At 39.4% G+C, this 12,635-nt stretch overlaps 1 protein-coding gene across 1 annotated transcript; it reads right to left on the reverse strand.

Annotated features, from left to right (window-relative positions):
- Positions 1-395: 395 nt before the first annotated feature.
- On the reverse strand, positions 396-2,022 carry LOC148023296 (uncharacterized). The gene is made up of 2 exons (XM_087695349.1): positions 1,594-2,022; positions 396-1,415 (listed from the first exon to the last, which is right to left on the reverse strand). Exons 1-2 carry the CDS (start codon positions 2,020-2,022, stop codon positions 396-398), a joined length of 1,449 nt encoding a protein of 482 aa, XP_087551475.1.
- Between the last annotated feature and the right edge of the window lie 10,613 nt (positions 2,023-12,635).

The following is a 12,635-nucleotide window of genomic DNA, read 5'->3' on the forward strand; positions in this document are numbered from 1 at the left end:
TATTTTTCTCCACACATAGGTGAAACAAAGTATATTTGACCACATGTATTTCCTTGTTTTCTCTTTGTCCACATTTTTTTGTGTGCATTCCAAACCCAAAACATTGGAAAGTCTTGATAGAGAACTGTGTTAGCGTCAGGGTGCAAACGATTGCATGTAAACCATTCTGAGAGAGTTATTTTTTGAGCATTTTCATTTTGCACCACATCACAAATGTTATCAGAGTCACGAAAGGAAATAGTATTCTCTCTAGGTAAATGTATTTGCAATCGTTGAATATCGGGTTTCTCATCATGAAGTTTGAATTCAAATATTCACCAACATGCTTCAGAAGCTGAAATATATCGTGCATCTAAGTACCTCTCAATCTCATCAATATTTTGTGCATCAATATTTTATGTGTCAATATCATTGGATCTGGAACCACGTGTACTTGTAAATCGAATGGTTGCTCGATCATGGCCCTTATATACATATTTATACAAATATTTGACATATGCAATTGTCGAGCAAACCTCAACATTTATGTGAGCACTATACTTGGAACTCAAATAAGGATTGTAAGGCACTATCCATCGTTTATCCAAGAGGTTACCATTAGCATTATGAGTCCTTCCATCCTCTCGACGTCTGTATAAAGGATCACCAGTTTTATCAACTGTAGTTGTATGTATAAACTTTTTTGGATAATCCTTTATACACTTTCCATCTACCATGCAAGCACTTTTTGGATTGAACTCACCACACGGACCATGTGTGTTACATTTAGCAATAATTCGATACAAATCCGAAAACCTTTCCTTATCAAGTAGCTCAGCGCACACCAGTCTATCATAATGACGTGCCTCTAGTGGCTTAAAGCGTGGTTCTAATATCAAGATTGTATGTGAATGAGGCAAGCCTCTCTTTTGGAATTCTATGACCGACACATATTCAGCAACTTTACCAAACAACTCCTTTTTCACTATCGACTGCATCATGTCCTTATGTTTCAAATGAAAAACTCTAGCATTTAAATCTGGTTGATCATGTGCAGTTTGCCCAGGCAACAAAGCATCTGTAATTTCAGACCACTTAGGATTGCATGTCATGGTGATAAACAAATCAGGTTTCCCTTTGCTACGCACAATCGCCATAACATCTTGATATAATTGGTACATGAATCCTAGTCCACATGTAAAGCTAGATGGCAATACTATTCTCCTGCCCACACCAATCCCAGCGATATTAGTATCAACTGCATCTGAACCATTGACCATATCAGCCAATCCCCTATACATTTCAACTCGCAATGTTGCTTGATTTCGACGACACCAAGCTAATCTACATTGTTCAATGCTACAATAAGCATCGACAATGTATTGTTGTAGCAAGCGACCACCATGCAAAAGACATGCATTAGTATCATCTCGAATCTGAAGTCGAAAAGTATAATATTGCATTTGAGTGACACAATCTTTATTTGCAAGATTATTGGCATTAATATGAGCATCCATAAATGCATATGGAACTTTAGTAAAGAACATATAACAGTGGCATATATTCATTGTGTAAGTTAGAAATATAAATCAAATGGCCTTGTCGTGTGCGAACTTGAATGCTACGATGATCAAGTGTATCATCATCACCTTGTCCAAGCATGATCGCAGCAACCTCACTTGCAGTGGGAACTGAATATCGTCTAGAGATGGATCGATTTTGAAAAATGGACATTCTTATTTCTATTGATGGATTGCATTGCAAGCTTGCACCAACTGCTATAAAGGCCTGTGCATAAGCATTGTGATCATGCATCACTTGTTGAAGCTCTTGTAGTAAGTCTGGCAAAAGCCCAGGTAAAACCCCCATGCGATTCAATAACTCATGATCAGTGTCATAAATATAAAGTTGTGCAAACTTTGGTATTTGTTGTCCATCCTCACTTGGCAATAGGGAACCTATTCGGTGATATATTGATCCATGAACTCGAAAAGTATAACCATTTCCATTTTGAGGCAAAAGCTCATCAATTTTTGCACCCATTGAAACAAAAGCCAATGTGCTATTATAAGCACGTTTTTTTTTTTTTTTGAACTCTCTACTTTGTGGATGTGTGCCATCAAGCAAATTACATAGAGGTTGTGGTGGCTACTGTAGAGGTGGTAAAATTACTTTCCCTTCTCTACAGCAATGCTTTCCAATCGAAGTTGTACGCATTGTTTTAGTTTCACTGTGCCACAACTTAGCCATGCAATGTGACAAACCTTGCAAAGGGTACCAATTGCATGCAAATTTGGTTTTTGGAAGAGCAAAATTGTTACTGATGGATGAATATCCAAATTAGGTGGCATGTCATGGAGAATTGAACAAAATCCACCATTTTGAGGTAGAAATATAGGAGCTTGAATCCTGTACTGGTCATGTACCATCTCAATACTTGCACCTGCATTATGGATAGCTTCATTCTCTTCTTGAATAATGCGAGGCAATTGAACATCTAAGGACAGTAATGGTGCACCAGGCATTTGAGCACTTATATCAATTGTATTTGTTGTAGTGCGATGCAATTGTTGTAATTGTGTTCTTGCTCTTGCCCTGTGTCTACATTTAGCTCTAGTAGCATCAAGTATTTGCCTACAATTTCTTAATCCACCATCTGGATTATTTGTATTTCCATTTCTTTGTCGACTTTGCTACGTACCCCCACTCCGAAGGGTAGCAAATCATGGTTATCCAACATCTCAATATCTATATTGTGGATAGTTCCATTGTCTTCTTGACGAATAGGAGGTGGTTGAACTTCCAACGGCAACAATGTTGCAACTGGCATTTGGACACTTGTAGCTTGGATGCCATTGTATCTATCTCTATCTATGGTAGCATGATGCAGTTGTTGTAATTCTGTTCTAACTCTTGCCATGTGCCTACGTTCAGCTCTCATAACATTAAGCAATTGCCTACGCACACTCAAGCCACCATTAGGATTGTATTGTCGAGTTGTGGTAGACATCTGAACCTGAAAGGATACCAAATCATGAGCAGCAAAGCAAGATGCAGCGTGAAATTGATTGGTTTGATATAGCTGATTTGAGATTTGAACAACCTTGCTTATAGGAAAGGAACTCTGACTTCAGGTCGGTCCTAAGTGGGAGCGGTCGGACACTTCCGCTCGGGGCAGACTCGGGAGGACCTACATCGCAAACCGTGTGACATTCCTTGCGAGTGCCAGGCGGAGCTTTCTAAACCCTCTTTCCGATGGGTTGCTAAGACGTGTCCCACAAGCCAACAAGCAGACACGTTACAGACTCACCCTACACTAAATGATAATATCGATTCTACGTTTGTATTAAGTCATAGTCTAACGTTTACCATCCCTTCTCCTTAGAGGGAGATCCCATAACATATAGGCATAGTGCCTCGTAGCACAAACATAAGGAAGCACCTCTCGGCTGATTGCCGCGGCTCCACTGCGACTCTCCTACACCTCGGGGATTGGCCCCAAGATGCGTCACTGCAACATAAAGTACACACTAGACAAGCTCCACTCGTTCATTTTGAGTGTATTCCAAGAGATACCATGTGTCATTACCAAATAATTCCCCAAGAAAATGATCAACTAGCCTATAGCTTAGGTCGTCTCCCCACACTCAAGCGTAGGTCATCATAACGGAAAACAGGTTCTATGCATCCAGTTCTTTATATTCTGATACCATGGTTGATATGCACATGCAAAAGTGGATGATCCTAATGTGCTCAAACATAATTTTCAATTAGAAACGTATTGTGCACAACTAGGCTTTCCAATGCTCATTCACTAACTCATTGCGACGATATAAGGATAGCACCAAGACAACGCTCATGCTACTGTCCTCTTAATTAAAATACAACAAACCCTATATCATGCTATGCATAAGTAAAATTAGCAATAAACAACCTCCAAATCGCATCATTCAAACACCCCACCCCCTACTTTTAGGTAGTGCTTACGTTGCATAGGTGTAGGGGTTCATTTTGTCATGTTTTAATGTAGGAAAAGTGATAAATCACGAACTTTGACAAAGAGATGGGGTAAACTGAGGCTAAACCTCATGCTCTGCCACTACTATACATTCACAAACACTCATTATATTTTTTCTTATTTTTATGAAGCGTATTCCTAAATTTTTCCAAATTTTTCTTATTTTTAGCATTTATTTGACAATAATCAATATTTTTTTATTTTCCTTATATCAATCATTTCAATATACTGAAATTTTATGCTTCATTTTTCCCCATAGGAACACATTTCACCCATGCGAAACGATAAAACCATTATTTTACCCTTTAAAATCACATTTCAGGTTTTGCAGGATTTAAATATGTAAATCGTTATGAAATTAGAATTTTCTGATAGACAGTAATTAAACATGATGCAACCAGCACTCAAGCAATTTTTCATCACATGAGAACATCATTTCCATCATAAAATGTAAAAAAAGCTTCATTTCCTTCATAAAAAATAGTCATATCGTGTTTCTATGAAACCTGAGATGCATTAAATGACTGCATGACCAGTGGACGGAGCCTCCATTGCTCTCAATTCCATGCTGCACATCAAGCTTCGGCACCTCCATTAATCTCCATCATCATTTGCTTCAATCTCCGTCTCGATTCCTCCTTCAAGATAATGCACATGAATAGCCCATAGAGGGGAGAGAGAGGGAGGAGAGATAATGACTTAAAAATGAGATTTTTAAATCCTCCATTAAAATAGGCAAGCTTACAGCCATCTTGTTCCTCTCTCTAGTCCTTATCGAGAATCTCCCTCCCTCTCTCCAAATGGGTTTGAATCGGAGAGTCATCGAGCAAAAATGAGAAGGCGCATTGACGCTTCCCTTGTTCGACAGTTTTTGCATTAGTTTCAAGGCTTTTATTAAGCCTAAGGTTTAAACCGTTAAAATAACAAGTTCATCTTTTTGTGTTCACACTATCCTGCAAGTGGATTTCTCAATTTTGAAGGCCCAAACGAACTCTGATTTGCAATCCGACTGGACAGGCAACTTCGTAATATCGAACTCCATCAACCTAGCCTCTCCCATGCACTTTATAGCTTCCCGATCCGATAGCTACTTTATAATACCGAACCTTGTGGAGATTAAATGGGGGGTCAAACGACCTCTAATTGAGGAACTGAGACTTGTATTGGATTATTGATGTCGAAATGCATCTAGGACAACTCTAGCTCGTCGGCCATCCGCCACCTTTGATTTTTCATGAAAATTGACTCGTTGACTCGTCCCGCCATGTTTTCGCTTTAAAATGAGCTCGAACCGCTTCTAGATCGGCTTAAAGTCGGCTCCTAAAATGTAGCCCTCAGAAGGTGAGATTTCTAACTACCATATATTTTATGCAATGAAATGACCGTAGGGTGCATCGGATCCTCCGGAATCCACCGGTGAAATCTTGGCAAAGAATGATGCTTGCAGCTAGAAAGTGGCCCCAGATGCTAGAGACTTCGGACAGGGCAGATGTGCAGCCATCATTTTTTGCTAAGATTTCACTAGTGGACTTTGGGGAACCGATGCACCCTACGATCAAGTTTCGTTGTTTTCTGATTACTCTAGGCTAGTTGCTAATTATATTATTTGATTTGACTTTGTTATTCAGGACATACTATATATAGATGATGTAATGTCCCTGTTACTTAGTTTATTTTAATAAACAATGTGCGTATATATTTCAAAAATTGATTTATGTTGAAAATAAAATGGTAAAGATTGCACATTTTTAAAACTAGCTCTGTACATGAATGATGCATTCGCATACATTAATATAATCCAATTTAATTATGTCAATGCATAGTACTACACTTGCGATTGTGCATAGGCAATAACATAACTCGTATCCCTACACATTACTACTTTTGATGTGTGTGTACGTTAAACAAAAATTAAGAGTCGTGTGTTTCAAGAAACAAAACAAAATAACTTTACTCAATTAATTGAATTTAGTACACATTGCATGGAATATATATATATATATATATATATATATATATATATATATATATATATATATATATATATATATATATATATATATTCCAATCATGTGGCAGAGTATACAAAATATTATTTTGGCCTTCCAAGATTCTATGGTGCTATAACACTCATTACAAAATCTTGCATCATTAATCTCATAACCTATGGAGGAGTCCCCTTGCCGTGTTGAAGCTAAACGATAAAGTTCATGTCTTTCTCTGTGATTGTGATGCGCTTTGCATGGATGGCTGCTAATTGTGTATCATCGAACAAGCTGATGAGAAACCCCTTTGCAGTCATTTTGCAAGGTCTCAATAGTTGCAACAATCCACTTTCTTACCAGTGGGTCATCACGTACTCGCACCCAAAATCTTCCTAGTAGAACCTTGGTCCAAACTCTAATGTCTAGAGCCGCTTTCTTGGCTCTTGCCCACCTAACGAGTGTGCATGTGAAGTTTCATCGCATTCTGATTGAGTTTAGTATTTTAAAAACTATCCCAAACCAAAATTATGGATGGATTGATAATCAAGCAATCAACATCGCAACGACTACTAGCCCTTAGAAACTTTGCACCACATAGACTATACTGAGGCATCAAGAGTAAAGTCTGCAACATAAAATGGAAAATTTTTGCATATTCTTTCTAATGAAATTGACAATGCTAGCAAAAACTATAAGTAAGAGTTGAAAATCCAAATAGATGAGACCACAGACCACAGACCTGTTTGTACTCAAAAACTTTGACCTGGCAGTCCAAGAGTGATTGAAATGACAAGCACTAGCCACTTACTCCTAATAGAGACCTAAGTTGACCATCTTGGATTGAACACCCATCAGATCACCTATCAAGACCCATGAAGAACCCAACATCGACTACTAGGAGTGTTCACAATCCACACGAAAAAGTTGTAATGGCATGAATTTGATTGGATGTGATTGACTTCATCGAAGGTTACATCTTGCATTGTAGACACTTAAGCAGATGTGAAAGCTAGAAAGCCTAATTTCGCACAACTTACATTGAGTCGCACTGCTCTAACCTATAAGTGTTTGGATTAATAAGGAACAGACTAAGGGAGATTAAGCTAAAATGAACCCACGAGTAGAAGTGCAACCCCGCGAATCGGACAACTGACCCAAGACACCAAGAACAAACATTTAGGGAAGACTTAACCATCAAACCACCGAGGGGAAGGAAGGACTGGCCAAGATTAGGGACACATCTTTAGCCGGCCTAGTCAACCTCATAGAAATACTATTGGATCAGGAAAAGCCACCATGGCAGGTACCAACTCAAATGAGAATGACCTCAACCTTGACCTTGACCTTAACATGGCAAGATACACAGACGACATTCGGCAACATATCACTCAATATGACCAGTAGACAAGGGTAACGTGTCAAAAGGAAGACTTGCAGTTGATGTCATAGCCAACCTTAAGGAGGAGAGGAGGCTAGGATGGATCACACTATAGAGCATAGCGAGCTATAGCCCAGGAGTAAAGGACTCAAGGGTTGCGCCAGGAGAGAGAGCTCAATGAGGTTCACAGGATCCTAGCCATCTCAAGTAGAAACAAAATGGGAGGCAATGCTGATAGGGAGAGAGCTTTAGAAGCCGACCTTACAATGAGTGAGCTACTCACAAAGTGATTGTTGGACAACACCATCATCGAGCAAAGTGGGGCAGCCTTAGCAGCATCATTGCTAGTATCTGGACTGGGAGTCACCCCAAATGCTAGGAGCCAAACAAAGATACCCATAGTTGGCAAGCAACTCGATAAACATCAAGCATGCAATGACCCTTACAACCTCATCGAGTAGTTTGAGAAAATGTGAGAGGCTAACAACCTCATGGACCCCACTCAATGAGCACAAGCATTCAGTCTTTACTTGGGAGATAAGGGACGGACTTGGTTTACCAATCTAGATAATGGCAAATGCAATAACTTCACCCATTTGAAGGATCTCTCCATCAAGAGATTCTCAGAGATAGGATACTCCAATAACCTCATTGACAAGCTGATAAATGTCACCCAAAAAGACAAAGAGTGCATACGAAACTATATCACACATGTGAGGAGCCCCTACAAGATGATACCTGTAGCAACTGAGTGAGCCAATGAGAGAGTGGTCTCCATCGTATTCATGAATGGGATTTGCAATAATGAAGAACTCTGTAAGACCTTAGTGAGTAACTCGAACTTGCAAAGGGATGTGCTTCCAGGAGTCTTTGAGGAGCCATACGAATGGATGACTTACTCAGAGAGAGAGAAGCTCTAGGGCTATGCAACAAGGGAGCGACAAGTTTAGAAATGCCGAGAGAACCATAGCACTTAGTGAATGAACAACCCCCAACAAACAAGATAAAGGAAAGAGTATCGACAAAACCCAAGCGATAGTAGTTGGAGCTGACCAAACTACAGGAGTCAATACGAAGGCCAGTACGGCCTCACATGCAATGTGTGCATTGTGGAGGGAACCATCTACTATCTAAATGTTCTGATCCTAAATCCTAGCCATGTGCCAACTGTAGAAGATTCAAGCATGACACTATGCTCTGCTAATTGCCAAGACAATTGCCATACGAGCAACCTTACACTCAGCCATATTATCTAGGAGTAGGCTAGCCCTACTTTGAAAGGGAAGCTCCTTTGGCTCTACCTGCACCTAATGATTCAAAGCTAGCTATGTAGGCCAGTCTTACTTCAAAAGGGAAGCCCCTTTGGCTCTACCTACCTCTAATGATTCAAAGCTAGGCACTCCAAGGATCGGACATCAACCCAACAGGAATCCCTAGATCGCTAGGACCTATAGTGACCCATCCAGCACAAGCAACGCTTCAATGCACTTCATAGAGGAACTACTGGAGGAAGACTCATATGTGAACCCTTATGTCTCTTATGATGAGGAGAGTAATTCCACATTGATGGACTTTAGGCATGTGCCAATCATAGCTTTAGGCAAAGGAAGAGGTAGAGGCCAAGGAGGAGGGCAGAACCATGAGCCAATAGGGCGTGTGACCATCTAGGGTATATCTCAACTCACTACCCTAAAAAGGAGCAAGCAAATAGAGAGAAGGCTAGCTTGAGGTTCCCTTAATGCGGAGTTACACACCTTTTCACCAATTGCCCTAAGCAAAAACCTTCCACTAGTTCAATAATCATACCATTTGTGCCACTCGGACTCTTTTGTATCAAGTCACCTAAAAACTATACCACACCTATCCCCATAAATCCCATGACACAAGCCCAAATAAAGGAGGCTAGTTTCTCATTGCCTAGACCTAGCAACCTAGATACATATGTTGTAGGAAAGAAGAGCCAGCGAAGGAGAAGAAAGAGGTGTGAGGCAAAAGTGACAGTTAAAACAAAGAGTGTAACCACCTTAATGAAGGGAAAGTAAGTTACAGATGCAGAAGCAGAAACATATGCTCCAAATACGAGGGAGAAGGAAAGTGCTAAGGTTGGAGAGTACCCTAATCCCAACCAACAAAATTAAAGGCAATGGATAAGGTCAAGGAATGGATAAAGGAAGCACAAGCTCACTCACAAGATGCTAAACCTATGATTGAGGATGAGATCAATGAACTCTCGACTATGAGCCCACCATCTCTCCCATGTACTCAAGAGCAGGAGAGGCAACATCACCACATGCACATCCGCATAGGCAAAGCATGGATACCATGAATAGATGGGCCGCCCCCAAGAGCATTGCAAGAAGCCCATGAAGCAGAGGAGGGAAAGATGATTGGCAATTTGCTAACCACACTAATATCAACTCCTAAGACATTGTCACAAGGAGAATTGCTTAGGCAAAACCCCGCACTATGGAAAGCGTTTAAGCGATGGGTAGAATAAATTGACAAACATGAACCACAAGACTTACTTGATCATGACGTTGTGACACACATACCAAGCCTAACGTTAAATCCAATGTCTAAGTCCCCACAAGTGAATACCTTTTGGGAAGGCACTGAGATGCACACAATCTTACCTATCATTGTCCTAGGAGATACTATGCGAAAGGGGATAGTGGACACAAGACCATGAGTTAGTGCACTTAGCCATGCAATCCTATAAGCTTGGGGAAACCCATTGGTAGAAATTGCACTGTTCAATGTCAGTCTAGAGAATGGAATTAAGGTTAGACCTTTCAGAGTCTTGAAGGATTAGACTTTAAAGATAGAAGGAATCCAATTCTCTATGAACTTCATAGTCATGAAGGGAGTGGATTATGATATCCTACTAGAGGCAGACCTTGGATGAGGAATGATCGAGTGATAGAGGATTGGGGTAATAGATCAAAAGTAGTTCGAGTAGAGATGGACACTTGGAAAACCTCACCAATGGACCTAGATGCCATCTTTTCCATACTAAAGGGTGACTCAAAGAGGCTAGAAGCGAGTCTGGACTTATAACGAAGTACATTCCTTGTCCTAAGTATGTAAGGGGAAAATTATAGAGGAGTTGTATTCTTATGATTATGTCTTGAAGTGTATACATTGTCAATAAAATTAGAATAGCACCCATAAGCTAGGTGGTTTATTACAGCTATTGCCTATCCCCAAAGACAAATGGACACATATTACCATGGATTTCATTACTAGCTTATCTACTACCAAAAAGGGATGGAATAGAATCTATGTAGTAGTGGATAGACTCACCAAGGTAGCCCATTTTATTCCTACCAAGACACAATTTACTACTTCATAGATGGCTAGTCCGTTCATGGAGCTGATCTTTAGATTGCATGGATTACTGTAGGTGATTGTGTATAATAGGCATACCAAGTTCATGAGCAAAATTTGGCAAGTGGTATTCAATTCCATGGATACTAAGTTGGCTCCTTCTATAACCTATCATCCACAGATTGATGGCCAAATAGAAAGGGTAAATGAGTGGTTGGAGACTTATATTTGCCATTTCTATTATGATGTGCAGTATGCATGGGATTCGTGGTTGCATTTGACCGAGTTTACTTATAATAACTCCACTTATACTAGTATTGGAGTTTCGCACTTTGAGGCTATGTATGCTTACAAGGTGCCTTTACCTATAGTCATTTTCAATGAGAAGATCAACCCTCATGGAAAAGAAGAATCAGAAAAAATATAGACTCTTCGTCAGCAATGTAAGATGAATCTTAGAAATCCCTAAGATTAAATGAAGATGTATGTCGATGAGAAGAGGTGACCTTTGGAATTCTGGGAAGGAGAGTTAGTTTTGTTGAAAGTATCCAAGTCTTGTTACTCTACTTTGAAGGATGGATCCAGTAATAAACTTACTCGCATGTTTTATGGACCCTATAGAATTTTGAAGTGCATTGAAGACTTAGCATATAGACCGGAACTACCCTCTTCTACTAAGATTCATAATGTGTTTCATGTCAACCAGCTCAAACCCTTTTATGGTACTTAGGTGGAAATAGTTGATGAGCTACTTCCTATGGATGAAAAAGGTCTTATTCAATACATCCTTGAGGAGATCATGGGCCATTGTGAGAAAAAGCTTCACTCTCATTCTATCACTAAGTATTTGATCAAATGGAGAGGTTTGCCACTTGAGGAAGCTTATTGGAGGCTAAAATATATTAGATGAGTTTCCCTACCTTCGAGATTCATTAGTGGGGCTAAGGCATAGTCAATAGTGGAGCCAGTTATGATAGGACCTAGATAGAAATTTGTTTTAGAATAGTTTTTTTTTTAAGAATAGTTTTATTTCACCTAATTTTCAAAAATATACCACCTATATAAGGTCAAAGTACTCTTTAATAGCTACGTTTTGACATGTGGCATACTTCATTTGGATACTTCTATCTGAAGTTATGGTGGAAGATTTTGTATAGTAGGGCATGTCATTATAGCAAGTTGTCTATTCATTACAGAGTTTATTTCTTGAAGATTTAAAGGATCCAATTTCTTTTCGAAGACATCCAGATTACGTATATGGTAGAGGGTTTCCTTGATGTCTTCATTTTAGTGAATAAAACTCAAATTTTCCATTCATTTTCCATAATTTGTGTAGTTGAAACCAGAGCAATGCTCTGTTTCATCCATCCTTCTCAGTCATTGTAAGTTTATTTTTGTGGGCAAAAGCCTTTGGGAAGGGATGAATTGTAAGAACTTGGGAAGATATATGTTTTAGCGAGAGATCATTAATAATACCTTGTCACACAAACATAGGTATAAAAGGTGTGAGACATGTAATTTTTGTAACTTGGAAAGATATATGTTTTAGTGAGAGATCATTAATAATACCTTGTCACACAAACATAGGTATAAAAGGTGCGAGACATGTAATTTTTGTTATTTTTGACCATAATACAATTACTGTCTCTCATCTCACCTCCTTGCTCACTTTTTCCATGGCTTCTCTCTCTTCTTTCCTATATTTCTAGTATTTCTCTCTCCTCATCACTCATTCTCTCTCCTCTTTGCTCTCTCTTTTACTCTCCTTTCTTCACCTCTCAGCCCTCTTCTTGATAGTAGAGGTTCACTTGTTTCATGCATCTATCGTTAATGCTTGTTTAATGGCTTTACCCTTGGCCATTTACTTCCCCTTCCTCACATTTCACCTTTATGGCATGGATACAACCACCTCCAGAATGTTGCTATCAGATGTCTCCATTGTGGTATT

This window comes from Lygodium microphyllum, chromosome 16 (genome assembly GCF_053477565.2).
Source record: "Lygodium microphyllum isolate KBCC chromosome 16, Lygodium_microphyllum_v1.1.10, whole genome shotgun sequence".
NCBI lineage: Eukaryota > Viridiplantae > Streptophyta > Polypodiopsida > Schizaeales > Lygodiaceae > Lygodium > Lygodium microphyllum.

What these genes read in the sequence shown, in the direction of transcription:
- LOC148023296 (XM_087695349.1), bottom strand. Translation starts at nt 2,022, where the DNA reads ATGGGTGCAAAAATTGATGAGCTTTTGCCTCAAAATGGAAATGGTTAT. An exon ending in TTGATCATCGTAGCATTCAA is followed by an intron (nt 1,416 to 1,593) that starts GTTCGCACACGA and finishes TTTCGACTTCAG; the next exon opens with ATTCGAGATGATACTAATGC.